At 39.4% G+C, this 17,450-nt stretch overlaps 2 protein-coding genes across 2 annotated transcripts in view; both read right to left on the reverse strand.

Moving 5' to 3' along the window:
• stk10 (serine/threonine kinase 10) overlaps positions 1-12,089 on the reverse strand; it is a 42,636-nt gene extending 30,547 nt beyond the window's left edge. Inside the window, 2 exon segments of the mRNA XM_051399922.1 lie at positions 385-549; positions 11,586-12,089. Of these exon segments, the coding sequence (XP_051255882.1) occupies positions 385-549; positions 11,586-11,744 (324 nt within the window). The 5' untranslated portion in view covers positions 11,745-12,089.
• A 2,369-nt stretch (positions 12,090-14,458) lies between these two features.
• zmp:0000001268 (CYTL1 domain-containing protein) lies at positions 14,459-17,082 on the reverse strand. Its single transcript, XM_051401232.1, has 4 exons — positions 16,852-17,082; positions 16,341-16,385; positions 15,919-16,065; positions 14,459-14,769 (listed from the first exon to the last, which is right to left on the reverse strand). Exons 1-4 carry the CDS (start codon positions 17,002-17,004, stop codon positions 14,725-14,727), a joined length of 390 nt encoding a protein of 129 aa, XP_051257192.1. The 5' UTR covers positions 17,005-17,082; the 3' UTR covers positions 14,459-14,724.
• Between the last annotated feature and the right edge of the window lie 368 nt (positions 17,083-17,450).

A 17,450-nucleotide genomic window follows, 5' to 3' on the forward strand; every position in this document is an offset into this window, starting at 1 on the left:
CTGTTTGGAAAGGTTGCAAAGAAAACTTGGTGGACGGATAGAGAAACTCCTCAACACAGCAAGAACACTACATCTAGTGAGGACGGTAACAGTGTAGACAGCAGATAAGGTCCCTTAGGTACATTATGCACCAGTCTAATAGCAGCTCTGACCGCAGTGTTCTCATGCAGCAGCATACTGTCCGTTCGTTGAAGTAAACTGTGCGTCGTTATATTCATTGGTGGATAAAACAAGTATAATTTCGTTTCAACTCAGTCTATCAGTTTGGTTTGCATGTTTAAGTGCTAAAATATGGAAGACATGAGACAGAAAGAGAGAAGGGTTGGAAACTTTGTGGTTTACACTTAAAGCTGGCTATCTCAACCAGATGCTTGTGGTACCTACCCACAGTTTGTTGTCATGATAAAAGGCATCAAGCAGCTTGACAATGTAGCGGTGGTCACATTTAGCCAGGATGTCAATCTCAACCATGTAGTCCTCCAGCTCGTCCTCACATTTTGTCTCGATCTGTTTGGCTGCAGCCAGAGCTCCTGTCTCTTTGTTTTTGGCCTGAAAGACGGAGAAATGGAACAAGATTAATTTCAACATGCATAAGTAACGGCGGGCCTGTTAAATAGATTTTTGCATTTCATTTCCTTTCTTTAAGGCTAAACCTCTCTCAGCAAAAGTAAATAGCAGGCAGTTTTTTCAGTGTAACTAATCCAATGAACTCAAGAGTTTCACTTCTCCAAAGGTCATTTTTTAGATCACTCAGCCTTTAACAGAAAACAATAATAGTAGGGAAGATACAGGGTGTGGTAGTGTGATATAAAAAGGGTGTGAAGAAAATGTATCATGCCTTTACTAACAATTTACTAACATTTTTTGTTGTATATGTCAGACTAAAAGGTGGAAAATAGCTAAATCAAACTGACAATGTCAAGCTACATACAGATATCCAATGCTAAGCGGCATAATTCCAAGTTTGCAGTTCACTGTGCTTCTTGCATGTGCCTATCACTCTGGCAGCTGGACTCTTCTACCCGAGTTGTAGTCAATGGGAATGCTAAAAGTCAAGAAATGCAGGACAGCAATTCAAATATTGACTTACTAACATTGTAGGGACCAAACAGGAAAGCAAATTCTACACCCTCCCTGAGCTACTGGGGAAAAGGAAGAACCACAAAAACCATCAGTAAGTGTAAGTGTGGCTAAACTAAGACACAAAGACACAGAATCCCTAGTAATTCTGAGTAATAAACGTAAAGTAGATTGTTCTGTGCCTTTCTGGAAAACATCAAAACACCCAAACCTTAAGGGTGACTGAGAGCAAAGCACAAGGAACAAAATGCATTATGTTCGTCCTTTTGAAAGGGACAGAATGTTGTGAATGCTGACTGATGGGATGTTGTGGGTAAACACGACATCAATGTGCGCCTGCAGAAAGAACCACACGTTCAGTGCCGTAATTGGAAGAGCACAAACGGAGACAAGGCAAGACTTAAAATAAGAGTCCAAAACAAGGTGGTGATCCATGCTTGCACCACTTTGCAAACCTCCAACACCGTCAGAGCATATGAAATGACTTCAGGTAATTCCACAAAAAAGAAAAAAACTATGCCGGTTGCACCTCTCAGGAGGAGATATCATTGTGCGCATGTGTATTTATGTCCACCCAGTGACCTGTAGGAACACGGCAGACTAAACAGCCCGGTGGGGTGTGATGCCTGTGTGCTTTACAGGGGCTGTGGGAAAACATCTGAATAAACAGAACAAGCTCACAGCAAAACACACTCTTTATAACTCATCTCAGATCGCCATGACTGTGTGTGTGCGCGTTTGTGTTTGTCAAACAGTGCTCCAGAGAAGCCAAACTGACTGACCCCCCCAGAGTGAGTCAACAGGACGTCTCCTCCTGCCATCAAACCATCAGTCTGTTAGTTAACAAGCCTCGACAGTTAACACAGAGACATCAGACACTTTCACTTCTCTGCTAACATATCAGCTCTCCGCTATTCGCTCCCTTCCTACACCGGCACTGTCTGCATCAACAAACTCACTGTCTGGGGTGGGGAGACCTACTGGTGTATGCATCTATGTTTGCTGGTGTTTTCTGCCATCTCTGTCAAGAAAATGTTCTTTGCATCATTCACCAAGCGGTTTAATATATTTAATTTCAGACATACACGCAATGTAGACTACAGTTCTGTGTATCACGGCGCAACACACACACACACACACACACACACACAAATCTTTGATTATCTTGTCTTCAACATCCTTTGCAGGAAAGGAGACAGTGTGACACATAAAGTTACACAAACCGACACAGACACAACATCCGAGAGATAATAATCTCAAGTCTTACTCTAGCAAACATTAGACATTATCACAACTTTATCAAAACAACAACTCCTCCCATTATTGTAAAAAAACAGTACTCCACAGACTTTAAACATTGCACTTCTGTAACACTGTCAAGCTCATGATGGACAGTAAAAAAAGTGGTATATGGTGGCATATAAGTATAAACACACAACAAAGCGGTGAAAGTCTGAAGCTCATAACTGTGTTTCTTGTCTTGCATAGTCACACACACACACAAATGTATACACCTTTACACTTCAGTGGGAACAAGGCTGAGGAATGCGCCTGTGGCCTTCAGATGGTTGGGGGGGACAAAGAAGGTACACTGAGAGAAGTGAGCCTCATGCATTTATGTGGTGCCTTTTTGTGTGGTACGGGGAATGCATTACGTCAATGAGGCTGTTCAAGTATAGCATGCAAACGTGTGTTTGTTTATGTGTACACCTTACCAACTGTATACACTGCACAGAGAGGAAATCACACTGAAACGCCTCATTGTGTCTCACGAGGCACCACCTGACTTCCTACAAGATGGCGTGACATCAACACACAAGTGTGGGTAGATGCTTGAAATGAGGAAATAATTGCAGGAGGAAGCATCCTTCTTAACACTCTTTAATCTCAACCTTCAAAAAGGCCAGTAGCAGCCTCCCCCATCAAACACAAATTCCTGTCTAATTGACTGATGTCTTTACTTACAATCTGTAGTGTTGGATTGGTGACATTTAAGGTTAATTTGTCTTCAACACTTTGTGCCATACAAACCGTAGTTTGCAGAAGAACCGACTCCCACAGTCACACCGTCAAAATGTCAAAAACTAGTCATGCGCACCTGTGAGACAAGCAAGTTCTCGAGTTCGAACAGAGAAAAAAAATGTACATAAAAAAAAAAGAAAAGCCTCTGAGCGACCCCAAGTCACTGTCGCCTACTTGCAGCCCACAGAAGCATAATTCCAGCGTTCGAGGGGATGACATGTTGTTACCAGTCGGCCCAGGAGGCATCTACATCATTCTCAATTTGTTTATATGTGACAATATAAACAAACACCAGCTGTCATACAAAAATCACAGTAATTATGACATAATAACAGTTCATGACCACAGGACTGAAGAAGTAGGAACACAGTTAACTACATTCCCTAGCTGCTGTAGCCATCCCAAGAGAAAGTACACTTCACTGCTTCTAACCCACTGACTCTTCACTCTTTCTAACTCTCCTCCAGAGCAGAACAACAGTATTGGGCTTTGTTTGGGTCCGGTCTCCATGGAGATCAGAAAGACTTGTTTCTGCTCTTTCTCGCAGCTCGCCTCACTAGATCTGTGCTGGGTCGTTTTCCTGTTCATTAGTGACTTGGCTTTCATGTAGGTTAAGTGGAGAAGCATTACCTGAAGCTGCGGCTCTCAACCTGAGGTCCTTTGGAGGGGGGGGGAGGAATTGGAGAATATTGTAATTTCACTATTATTTAACTGAGTAAATACAGGTTCATGGCCTGATGTGTATCAATTTGGGGGTCCTTGACAACAAAAAGGTTGAGAACCACTTAGAGGATCCAACCTGGAATCAAAACAGACATTGTGTTCTTCTACGGTCTGAACAAACTGCTTCGAAAGACCAGAATATTTAAACAAAAAAAAAAGAAGGTGCCATAGAACATTTTCTGCATCTGCACAAGTCCATTTCTAATTTGGTTTTAGTAAATGACAACATCATATGAGAGCTATGACACATAGTAACAGACCTAGAGACTTACAGCAAAATGCTAGAGAATCTAAAAGCGGAAAAAAAGAAAAGTACATATCAGCTCACTTTCACCTAAATGCAAACAGTTTCTTTTATCTTATAGTGTGAAAGGACATCTTCTAAAAACACAAAGTGATTAAACCAAAATAACAATGAAAATCAATCAATTTGTATTATTCCTTTCACTGCAATTTAGGTGGAAATGTAGGACAGACCTGAAACTTTTCTATCAACCATCCAACAGTTTATCCATATTTATCTATCTCCTTGAGTATGACCAAATGTTTCTCTTTGTTTTTCCTCTTTTTAATCCCCTTACTGTAGCATATGTACTGTACACCCATCTACCCTCCTGCCCCATTCGTCCATTGTCTGCCACACTGTTCATCTTTTGTCTCCCTCGCCAAATTTGTCTGTCATCCATGCCTGTATATCTCTCCCCATCTGCCATGTATATTTATCCATCTGTTTTCAGTAACAGGCCGTCTGAAGGCCACAATCCATGACAGAGAAGGACTCCAGCTGCCGCTCGAGAAAAGCTTTAGTAAAGGCAAAGTGTAAAAGCAGATGTTCCTGACCCATGTGTTGGTATACAAACATACTGCACTGTATGTACTGGTAGATTAAGTAAACACACATTCCTAGCCTTGTGTCATTTAGTATTCAGACACACACACGCAGTCTTTTCAAAATGAATCAAGCTGGGAATAATAATGTTTAATACTGTGTCTGTTGACTTGTGTGTTAGCTTAAAAGCACAGCGCAGAGGAAAACCAACTTAACTGCCCTGTTAAGCCTAAAATTAACCAGAAATATTAGAAAAATATTACTTTTACCATCAGCCTCTCAACATATTTCATTTACTTTTATAACACAATTAAGGAGCCTTTGTCCATTTAGACTGCAGGCTAAAAGAATGAGGGAGAAATTAATCACGGGGTCGATGGACCAGACGACCTCCTGTAACCGACAACACAGAGAACTCTTCCTAGGGTCAGTCACCTCCAGGCTGAATGAACATACCACATGCTGACGTGTATTTTGGCTTATATACTACGTTACAGTCTCTACAAGCGCACACACGCACGCACACACGCACGCACGCACGCACGCACGCACGCACCCACGCACCCATTTAGGGGAATGTATGTATGTTAGACCTTTGCCCCATCATAAACCTGTAAAGCGCAACTCCTCTGAAGGCTCTCCCCATGCGTCTGCGGACAGGAATGTGGTTCTCTGCTCCTACACAATGACAGCAACTATTAAAAGATGCCTGTAGAAGTGATGATCTCTCACTCAGGTGAACAAGGTGCACAAGCATTTGTTTTAAACAGATGCATGTAGGCTACTGATTTGTTTTATGGAATTTTTATTTTTTTCCCATTACAGTTGTGTCATTGAAACCCCTTAGCTTCTCTTATTTACAGATAATTCTCCTAATAGTGATGCCAGACCACACCATTAATCAAAGATAATGCAGTAAAAGACAAGTGCTGTATGTAGTAAAGGCATGACTAAAACATTATTTGGGTTTAAAGGTAGAAATGAAAAATTTTTATACAATTTGATAGATGATTTATATTAGTTATATTTCTCTTATATTACTCTGAAACCAAACCTACGCTCCTGCTGATCCCAAAAACAGCACTTGTTAATTATAATAATATACAGTATAATAATATTATCATCTCTATCTGGTTACTCCTGTCACCCAAAATCAAAAGATGCACTGCATGAATTAGTTCCTGGGTGTATACATGTATGTATATAAATAACTGAATGTGTTTTATTTTAATTTCTTTTCTGTTATTCAATAAATGTAATTCTTAATTATTTTTGTATCACGAATGGACTGCAAACTTTAATTTCATTATACAACCTTGTGTTACACAATCATAAATACATGTCCTTGATTCCTTAAAACTTAAAATATAATTTGGTTTACTTAAAACCTACTGTGCAGGAAATAGACTAAAACATTGTTTCAAGGCTGCAGTGACAGGACTTCCTTTTCACCTATCTAATTTTTTCTAAAAATATACTAAGACAAAGTAATGCATGGATCTGTGATTTTTTCAGAAAAACAAGCGAATGCAACTGCAAAGAGTTGGTCCTGTTCTGAAAAAATTATGGCACTCAACACTTCTATCAACTAAGCTTCTTACACAACCCGGTGACTGCATGAAAGCAGAACTCACAGAATCTAAGTGGGCCTGAAGCACAAAGCAGTACAACGTTCAAACTGAACACCCCAAAAAGGAGCAATGGGTCTTTTCACGAGAAAGTTTTGATCAAGACTGCAAAATGTCCTACATTCAAAACCTTGAAGTGAACGAACCACAAGCACAAAAGTCAGTGAGGTCAGTGAGGCAGGAAATCATGATGTGCCACAGAGAACCTTGAAAGAAAATAACGCATGTTCACACTGCTCTCTTCAATCATTCATACTCATGCAAGTTCCAAAAGCAATACACTTCCTGACTACTGCTTACAGTACACAATACAAGTAACAGATTGGAGGGTCTACACACTCACTAACATGGTTAGAGCGTGCTGCTAAAACCAAGCTCAGGCAGGTATTGCAAGATGCCAGATTATTCATTGGAACTACTACATAGTACCTAGAACTGATCTGATATAACTTCAAGAGAAAGGTATGGTTACAATGCGCTCAATGTTAAATTCAAAAAGGAGGAAATCCAACCAACACAAAAGTGAAACAAAAATGTCTCTGAGAACAAGCAGAGGTACACGGCTACTGTGTGTTATTCTGCTTCTTGTATTGATTCTAACATTTTCTGAGAGTGGAATCTGGCCCTAGGAGACTAAAAGTCACTATCATAAATTCTCATTAAGGCCCTAGACCTACAGCTTGTCACAGCTACCAGCAGTATTTGGATGTAGGAACACAGAAGAGGCTTTCTGTATGTGCCAGTAACAATGTCATCACGAGAATGAAGGGGACTCCCAGCACGCTGAGCCCACGCCCACCCAGTAGGCTCCTATCAGTCACTGTGGTGACCAGCTGGTCCATGAGATTAGACCCAGAGTTTCAGGAGCACTGACGATGGTCTCAGTAAAGACATTTCGACATACGTCTTTGTGGCACTGCCATATACTAAATTAAGACGATAGCGTTTCACATTTCCCTTGTGGTTTTGCTTTGCATAGAAAATGTTGCAACCTTTGCCCCCTCCCCCTCGCTGATGACACCCAGTGTGTTTCTCTTTCACTTAACTGAAGAGGATAATCATGTTTGAAGTGATTTTTCCATAAGCCTTTCACTCGTTCTACCATCTGTCATTGCAAGTCAGACAAGCTTTTTCTATTTTTTTTCCCATAAAGCAATCCAGTTGTCGTACAACATCTGGCCTGGTAGTAAAGATCTTCAGACGCCAAAGAAAATGGAAGTGTTCTGAAGTTACACATTATTTAAACCCAATGTTGCATAAATTAATTGTCCAAAAACAAATACTGGTTCCAAAATACAGCTACAAATTACATAATTTCCAAAATGGCCCAAAGGACAATTATGTTCCGGCCTTGGCTGAAGGACAATCAGACCCCTTAGGCCCAACCTCATGGTACCCAACCTCATGGTACCCAACCTCATGGTACCCAACCTCATGGTACCCAACAGTCTTGAATGAAAATTGACAAAAGATAATGCTGTTAAAAAGGGAAACAAACCCCTTACTGTAAAGTGTTTTTCAGTCATCTAACCAACTATCTTTTCCTTTAACAACCCTGGTTCAAAAGTGTGTTTTCACTTGCAAACTTAGTTCTCAAGATCAAGAGTAGTCCAATACTTTTACAGTATGTGGCTCACTACACAAGCAATTCTTGCACCACAGTTTAAGTCCTGGTTTAGCACATATTACAGACCAACGAGGATAGGATCCACTGTGGTTTTCATCCCACAATGGGAATTTGACGGAGCGTAACCTCACAGCTTGCGCGTGTCTATGGTAACATTTCACCAGCAGCAGCAGGGTAATGTGCTCAGCGGCACGTGCCTCATTAATTAGTGAGAGGAACCATACAACTCCTCTGTTTCATGCTTCAGTTGCGGCCACACACCTTCACACACACATGAACACACTCTTTCAGACAAGTGCAAGCATGCATAGACAGATGCATGCAAAACAAAGAAAACTTCCTATGACACACTGGGTGGACAAGAAGTGAGACATTCCCTTTTCATGATTTTAAGTACGAGTGAGATTTAAGTGGTTATGGTCAGAGTGAGGCACGTCTACAGGGAGACAAAAATACCAGGGGTGATTTTTTAAGAATCAGTATCAACTAGTATTGTGGTAATGTTATTTTGGAAGTATTGCACAACACGGTTTCAACATTTCAAGTCAAGGACGTACAACATGTATCAAAAGGGGATTAAACATGACAAATGCAATTAAATCAAACTGTGATTGTAATCTATAAGTAGCACCAATTGAACTGATTATGGCGTCAATATCTAACACTTAGAGAAGTTAAAAAGCTGTGACAAGAGTGCCAAATGTGTTTATTAAAGAGGGTCTAAGGTAGAAGCTACATTTCTAAGATTTAGCTTGTGGGCTGAAGCAATCATAGATACTTAGCAAAATAATGCATTGTTAAAAACACGACATTAATCTTTCTGTTTAACCATTATATGACACTAGCACACTGATGGTGGACAGTGATACTGTAACCCTCTGACACAGAAAACATGATGTCAACAACAGCATGTTTGTCCATGTGTTTGCTACTGTGTGGTTATTACACCATGAACCCACATTTAAAAGTGACTACTCTGCAACTGGTTTTATTGTCAAATTGTTGCTAAGATGTTTAGTTAAAAACACCTGGAGCAAGAGTTTTTTTATTAAGTGAACAAAATATGAACCATCAATGGCTTAAAATTAACTTTGCAATGAAGTTATTTTTTTTTTTTTTTATATTACACGTAACATCATTTTTATTTGTTTGTGCAAATAAACTTGTTAGACGTCTTTGAGTTTTAGAATGTGAACATATCATGCAATAAACCAATGGTTCATTTTGCCATATGACCAATAATAAAAGTAGCAGTTTAACCAAAGAGCATTTTTAAATGTGAATAACTTGTGAACATAAAAAAACCTATGCAATATTTTACCCCCCCCAAAAACAAAAGAGTCAAAAGATCAGAGAAAGGTTAAAAATACACTTAATTTTATGAAACAAGTCTCTTTCTTGTCTTATTAATCATTTTGTGAGCCCTCAAACTGCTGATCATGGACCCGTCAACCGCAGCGGACTATCCACAATAAAAAAGTGCAGTTGCACCCACAGGGTAAAGGGTATTTGATAACTAGGGGATTATATCGCATTTTATGAGATCCTCCCCTCCTGCAATATATAACCACACACAAGTGGTTATATATCTGTACTTAACACTCCTCTTAAGGAAAAAAAAGTTGGGTGTGATTCTGCAAATGGTGATATTAACCTTTGGAGAGTCAGTCTGACAGGAGCACTTTGTACTCTCAACCAACACTGCGCAATGTAAGAGGTCTGCTCAATCTCAGAGACAGGTGTTGGAAACAAAAAGGAGTTGCCTGAGGGGTCCATGCCACGTACAAATGACGAGAATTCATCTTTTTATGAAGAGGCAATGAGTATTGCTCCCCTGCTGACTGTCACATATCTCAAACCAGCTCTTTTACTTGACTTCTGTCCCAAACAGTCTAAATATGTGACACATATTACAAATCTCCTCCCCCTCACGCCTTCCCCCTATCAAAGACTTTAACAACGGAAAACGTGGGATTCACCACTTGAGGTCTTTCACTCCTACAGACGAGCCGATTATGCTCAGGTTCGGGAGCTTTCAGGGGAAGTTGTCCCCTGATGAAGTCCCACCATTTCCTCTCTTGGCCGTCATCTGCTCCCACTCCGCCTCCCTCCCCTCGTCTGACAGATGCAGGTGTGCGGCTGTCCTCCTCCAAACGCACTCAAGGAGAGGAAACAGAAGCCAAAGAAGGCTTGACATTTGAAACATATCGTGGGGCCCCATAATATTTCAGAAAGCTTTCCAATTACTCAAGTGGAATGGACACACTGATAAGCCAGGAATCATCTCTGCCTTTTAGTTTGGATTTAGTTTGAATCATTTTGGAGCTGAATTGTGATTGCATGCTACCATACTGTAAAAATCCATTTGAATTTCTGTACGTAACCTTTAAAAAGGCTTTTTCAAACGTAAATACCTCGTGCTCAATCAGTCGCTCAGCAAAAACTGAAAGCTTTGTTTGTTTTCATATACTGGTTGCCTGACTTGTGTTTCTGTTATTTTCTGTGTTGTCAAAATACCATCCACAGGCCTTCTCACATGCTTCCTCCGCTCAAAAGATACATTATGGGACAACTTACGTCATGCTTAAATTAGACCTGTGGCTATATAAGCAAGGCTGCACTGATGAACTTTCAGAAACCATCCCTCCTATGTCTGTGCTCCTGTTTCATTGCCCCAAAGCGTGTATACTGTCCAGCAAAAACAAAATACCTAAATAAGGTGGAGTCCTCTAAAAAGACTACATTTTCTGTTCAGTGCGGACCTCTGGTAAGGCATCACTTCTTCCACTGAGGCCCCCAATGTGTCAAAGACTCTCACTGTGCTCTGCCGGGCAGTGCAGACACAGAGCGCCTGTGGCGTGCTTCACAGAGGGGACTGACCAGTTAACAGATCCAGATTAAATAACTCCTCAGAGCCAAAAGTGCTGCTGCTGCTGCTGCTGCTGAAGGTTTGAGAGGAAAGGACAGAAACTAATGAAGAGTGCTTTCACTGTCACTGTGGCTGCTTCACACTGGGCTCACAGTAAGGAGCGGGGGAGTCAGGTGGCTGTCTCCGTACTGCATACGTTTGCAGAAAATCACAAGAGAAGGGAGTGGTCTCTTTTACATGTACTTCAGTAAAACTATGATGATTTAAAACTGCCAAATTTGAGGAAAGACAAAACAAGGTATACACAAAAGGAATAAAACTGAAGATGAAGTGGATCTCAGCAGGTAGACATGAACTTTGAGTACCAGGAGTACAATGAATGATTATTATCCTAAACAGGTAAAACCTTCCATCCACTGGTAGTGGAAAACCTCTCAGATACCCAGAACTACACTATGGTGTTAGACAGGGTAACTCTGGATCAACAACATAGTTGAAACACCAGTCATGATCTCAGCAATGTTGGGATGGTGAAGCATCCACAGGTGATCTGAAGTGGTTCACACCTAAATTATTCAGACTTTATTCTAAGAACATGGGATATAAAATATTGTGTATCACATCAGAAACACTATTTAAAACAAAACGGATGTAAGAGCTGTCACTTCTAATTAACAATATTTCAAAATTTAAACGTGTCCAGGAAGTTTTTTTTCTGAAATCACAGAATGCTTCTAAACTTGGGGAAGTTATGAAAGTTTGAGAGGATTAAGAATTACAAACAGGTGTTTTTAAATCCACACTTACCTTGTAGACCTTTCCAAACGCGCCGTCGCCCAGCTCCCCAATGATTTCCCATATGTCGTTAGGGTTGATGTCCCGGTGGACGTGCTCGTACTGCTTGACTTTCTTTTTTATTTCAATAGTGGGAAGACGCAGAATCCTGCTGAATCTTGCGAGTGCCATTGTTTACAACGCAACAACATAAACAAAAAAGTAAGTATGAAAAAGGCTCTACGCACAGAGCATCACGCAGAGACGCGCACCCCGTCAACAACACTTATCCACCAATTTACCACTTTATCTTCACTTTCTGCTTCGTAGAGAAAAGAAAAAAAGATCTGAGCTAATTCAAAAGGAACTTATTCTACTCCGTCCATTTCAGCTCTGAGAGCTCTGCGGTCATAATCCCATCCACAAGCTGCGGTAGTGCTGGACGCGCGGTGACCACCTGCCGCTGGAAACACGATGGAGTAGCCTGCCTGCCTGTCTGTCTGCCTGACTGACTGCCTGTCTGCCTGACTGCCAGGGCAACTTGTTGCTTCAAACTGTGTGAAAACGCCCCACCTCGTTACTCAATAACCCTCCCACTGCCGTCATGGAAATGTAGTTTCTTTGAAAGCGAGAGCCGTCGTCACAGTTGCGCTGATGAGGTTTAAAGGACTTCATGTCCGGGTCGGTGCTGGGCGGGTCCTCTGGCGGCTCCAGCAGCTGTGCCATCAACACAACTGCTGAACTTCTATTGGAGCTCTTTGGAAGACAGGTATACGTTTATTGTAGCCTTCATTTATTGTTCTTTTTCACCCCAGTGTATTACAACAACGTCTAATGCTATTGCTTATAAGTTTGATTTTTTTTATTACAGAATAAAATGAGTGAGAGTCAGACTTTGGATGACACTTAATTACAGTTTGGTTTACAGAAAATGTTGAATGTGGTTTTTAAATCATAATTTGCACTGTTCTTTTTATTCTCTTTTCATTTAAATGAACATGCAGGCTCAAATCACTTGTTCTTCCCCTGTAGCCTACATGCAGCGCTATGGCGCCCTCTAGTGGCACACTTATCTCAGTGAAGGTGTACCTGTTGAGCACGTGGGAATAGACACTGAACATTGAGACAAAACAGTCAGATGAGCAACTGCAGATGATGAACATATTATTAGTGCTAGAACGATCAAGCACAAATGCAAGACTACTTCTTCAAACAACTTCTCAGATGCGATAATTTTCTGCTTTTATATTTATATTTTAAATTGAATATATATTGCAAAGGCATTTGAACTTCCAAGTCTAAAATAATGAATCAGTCCGTGAGGAATTGGTGCTGTTTTTGTATATTCACATTTCTAACTATTATTTCTACTCTCTGTTAATCAATCAGTCAACCAGTTTAACCCTAAACACTACAGAACCAAAGGTAGGTTAATGTGTTTTGTTGTGCAATTAACCTCAGGTGGATTATTTGATAGACACCAGGTTCTGAAGAGTGTGAGCTGTTCTTTGTACAAATGTTTGTTGTCATTAAAATTAACCTCATGCCCCATTACTATTGATCTCAACACAATACTCACATTTATGGAGGATGTAACCACTGGTAGTCCGGAAATATCTGTCAGTGAACTTCAGGTAACAGTTTTCTTTCAGAATGTATAAATCCTGATTCAGATTGAAACTCACTGACCTTGATTTACTATATCATGAGTCATTTTATGAAAAAATTAGCCAAACAATTAACTGCTGAATTACTAATTATGTTCAGGAAGATTAATGGCAGCGGGTTGATTGTTGATTATCATCAGTTCTGCACTGACCTGTTTAAATTTTAAAGACTGGAAAACATAATTTGGCATGTTGCGTTTAAAGAGGAGCTTTACTGTTTCAGGATATTTATCAAGATATATTTATCCATTTATCTTAGCTGTTCAAACTTAATGTTTAAACCCCTTGTTAAATGTTTTCGGGTACCACTTTACATTCACGATACATTATGAAAAAGAGATTTCATCACAACTCTTCCTTTAAATCTCGAAAGGATCGCAGTAAAGAGACAAGCTCATGCAAGTCCAACCAAGCCCACAGAGATTTCTGCTAATCTCTACACACTAATGACTTGTCACCATTGTATATGTGTGCTTCGCACAGTTCCTAACATGTTTATACTTGATGCACTTTGTCTTCCTCCCTTTGGTGCCTGTTAACTTCAAGTCATTTTGATCCATTCACACAATAATAAATGGTTGGTGATGATGATTTAGAAATATACAGAAATGGCAGAAGGCCTAACAATAGACCTTTTGTCACAGAAGAAGAAATTTTGTCATTTCACAGTAAGAAAAGCACAGGAGTAAATAATGAAATAAATGATGTCTGAATTTAATTTAATTGCTTCCGGTTCTTGTATTGTACAAGCTGGCTCAATGTCACACTGTTTCGACTTACTGGGGCACTTGAATCCATCAGAGGCCTAATTAATGTTATTATTAAGACCTCTGCTTTCCCTGCTATGACAAGTGAAAATGTCCGTTGAGAAAAAGGTCTTTCTGTCTTTCACATTTTGCTTGAACCAGCTGTGTGAACTCACTGACCCTAAATCACTGCATTTCATATTATTAGTGGCATAATTAAAACAAGTAAATAACATATTTTTAGAATAGAATAAAACAATTTATATATAGTGTCTTTTAATTTTCTTGATGCTTTAATATATTTTTGTTTCTTTCTGTGCACTAGATAGAGCATAAATCTTGAAGTACACTGATTATATTGGCAGAGTGAAGAGTAATTTCAGTAAGACTGGACAATATTGCAGTGCATGAACTGTAGCTGTGATAACCCTGATTTTATATACAGCAGTAGTTTTTTTTACTCCATCGTCATGTTAAATGAGAGTAACAAAAAGCATTTTAATAAAGTTTATTATATGAAATGGTTCCTCAATCAGATTCCATAAGAAAGATGTGATAACTAGTGACAATAAAACCAAATTAGAGTCAGGCAACAGATGATTAAAGTAATTTTTTAGGAACGATACCATAGATACCATACATAACTTCAGTCAGTCTTGTGACTTTCAATCATCACTTGAATAATGTACACAGAACAACTCTTGTTGCTGTCTCTTCACTCTCCTTAAGCAGACATATTGCTGTTCAGGATCCAGTATGTTAGCGCTCCAGTGCAGCACAGTCATGGATCTTGAATGCCAAGTCCTGTTAAAAAAAAAAAAAAAAAAAAAAAAAAAGTTAAATAGACGTGTTTAGTATGCATGTACAATTGAATAAGATCTTCATTCAGGATTCACGTTGTAATAAATTAATAAATTAAATCTATCATTATTTGGATTGAAATTGCAAGATTTCTAATGACCGGAACTGAAATGACCGTAAGTGAATTACCTCTAACCCTTTGTCGAGACATTGTGGCCTGGTCTGCACAGACAGGTCATTTCAGTCTGTCATAGGAAACCAGCTGCAAACCCAGATGTGTCTGGCTCAGTTCAGGTGAGCAGGCTTAAACATCCACTGAGCACTTAACGTTTTTCATAATCCGCATCATAAACCCTGTTTAATCCTGTGAAATGACCCACTGAGTGACCCATTAACCAGCAGAGCAGTCAGTCTGAATGCATCTCATCAGTATTAGTCTGTTTTCCCTTTCCTGTCTCATGTTGGGCTGCTGTGACTCAGACTCCTGCTCAGCGGATATACAGCCGGTAGTTCTTTTAAATTTAACATCCATAATGGAAAGTTAGTTGTATAATCCATGTACAGTAGACCTAATTAATTTCAGTGCTGGATTACAGCCATATTTTATTAGTATTATTATAAACAGTTATCATCTCTTGTAAGGTTTCAGTTAAATACCTGGGAAAGGACCACAATGACTGAAAAGACAACAGTCTATTCTTTGAATACATAAAGTGGATTAGATGGTCATATATCATGTAACTTTTCAAAGATTAGCTGTTTACAAAATCTCGACATAGTGCTCCTGTAGTGTCTTACAGTAAAACCTTTGCTAACACTGCTACTACTACAATTTTTACCTTCCCTATTTACAGAAGAAAAGGTCACTCTTTCAAAAATGCACATTTAATGCAAGATAATGTACGGTCTAACGGTCTTTCTTTGCAAACTGATTTAAGGTGCAAGTATTTTTCCATAAATGTATCTTTAAGATATTGCTATACTTTCCCATTTACAAATGCAGCAATGAATATGAGGTCCGAAACAAGTCCCAGTGGCAAAAAATAAATCTCTCTCTGCCTTTATTGCTTCATGGCACAAATAGATTTACCTTTATGGTACTTATATAGTCTCATTGTGTTGAACTTATTTGGACTGTTTGTCTTGTCTTACCCCGTGACATTTCTCTGACATGATGATGAAGAGCTGTCTCATAGTGACACCCAGCTTCCTCACTTCTCTGGTGTAAGCGCAGCGGCGCTGTCGCAGGCCTTCCACCAGGGAGATGTAGGTCCTCATTTTGTACATCACACAGGAATTCTGACAGCAGGAGTAGCAATTAGTGTCCCTTTGCGTGACTGAGACTTTCAGTCAAATACCACAGACGTTGGAGTAGAAAAGTTTGGGACAGCCAGAAAACTCAAAGCAGGGAATGAAAGATAAACATTGACTAAAAGTACTGATCAGAAGACATATTTTCTTTTGACGTCACTGAGAAGGGGTTATCTTAAAATTCCTTTTAATTTAATAACAGTCTGATTCACCATAAGTCGTTTTTTGTTACAATCATGGGGAAATTTTTAAGACATACTCACATGAACATCAACGTAGAGATCTGGCATGTGCGCCATACAGAAACTCTGGATAAACACAAAAATTACAATATGAATCAAAATTCAACATTGTCAGGATAATCTAATTACAACAACAACAACAAATTTTATTTAGGGTAAAAAATGTTCATGGCACTTGAAGGTCACCTTACATCATTACAATACAATAAAAAACAAACAATCAACAACAAAATAGAAAAATATAAATATGATCAACAGTAAAACATATAATAAACAACAGGGCAGCAATAATTTAAAAAAAACTTTACAACGTTTGTTTGCATTTAGCCTTCTGTGTTTTGATTTCATAGGATTCAACTATATGAATTAATTAATTAATCTGTACCTGGATAATAAATGAAGGAATACAATTATTATGACCTCCAATGTGGTCCATAGTCCAATATATTAAAGTAAGTAAAAATCAGCATGGCACACAAATAAACTTGACCATTAAAGAATAGAGAAAAGAGTGACAACACAGCTGACTTACAGTTTCATGGTCCCTCTTTAAATATGCAGCCCACTGTGTGACCTCTCGTGCCATGGTCAGCACCTTGCTGTAGCATGTTGGTGGGTAGAAAGGGGAGCTCAGTACCAGCGGCACCAAACACAAAGCAAGCAACAAGTGGTTAAAGATCGCCATGACTCACTGACACCTTCTGCACTAACAGAGCCTTTGTTTGTGTCTGTCACACACGCAGCCACGTATGCATGTGGACAGATTTTAACACACCCTCTGTTTACTCCAAAATAATTATGCAACTGCACAGGAAGGACAGGAGACTACCCACTGTGTCAGATAAGACACCGCTCATCTTTATTGAAGAATCAAAGCAGGCTTGAGAGGAGAGTGGGCTGTGATTTTTGTCAAAAATGTTAATACTGAGGAGACATACATTAGTAATTTGCCTTAGGCCAGCTTAGCGAAGTAGACTGATCTTTTCCTTAAGTAAAAGTAACAATACCACAGTGTAAAAATACTGACGAAAGCAATGACAAAGTGAAAAAACAAAGGCAAGCAAATCATATCAATAAACCCGTTAACAATAAAGTTAATGTGCAACTGAGTATTACGAACACTTATCACTT

This window comes from Dicentrarchus labrax, unplaced genomic scaffold (genome assembly GCF_905237075.1).
Source record: "Dicentrarchus labrax unplaced genomic scaffold, dlabrax2021, whole genome shotgun sequence".
Classification (NCBI taxonomy): domain Eukaryota; kingdom Metazoa; phylum Chordata; class Actinopteri; family Moronidae; genus Dicentrarchus; species Dicentrarchus labrax.

Bases quoted from the DNA above. Each gene is read 5' to 3' on its own strand.
- zmp:0000001268 (XM_051401232.1), bottom strand. From the start codon at position 17,004: ATGGCGATCTTTAACCACTTGTTGCTTGCTTTGTGTTTGGTGCCGCTG. The intron at 16,386-16,851 runs GTAAGTCAGCTG...GTGTTTATCCAG, and splicing joins TAAAGAGGGACCATGAAACT to AGTTTCTGTATGGCGCACAT. The intron at 16,066-16,340 runs GTGAGTATGTCT...TCCTGCTGTCAG, and splicing joins ATCTCTACGTTGATGTTCAT to AATTCCTGTGTGATGTACAA.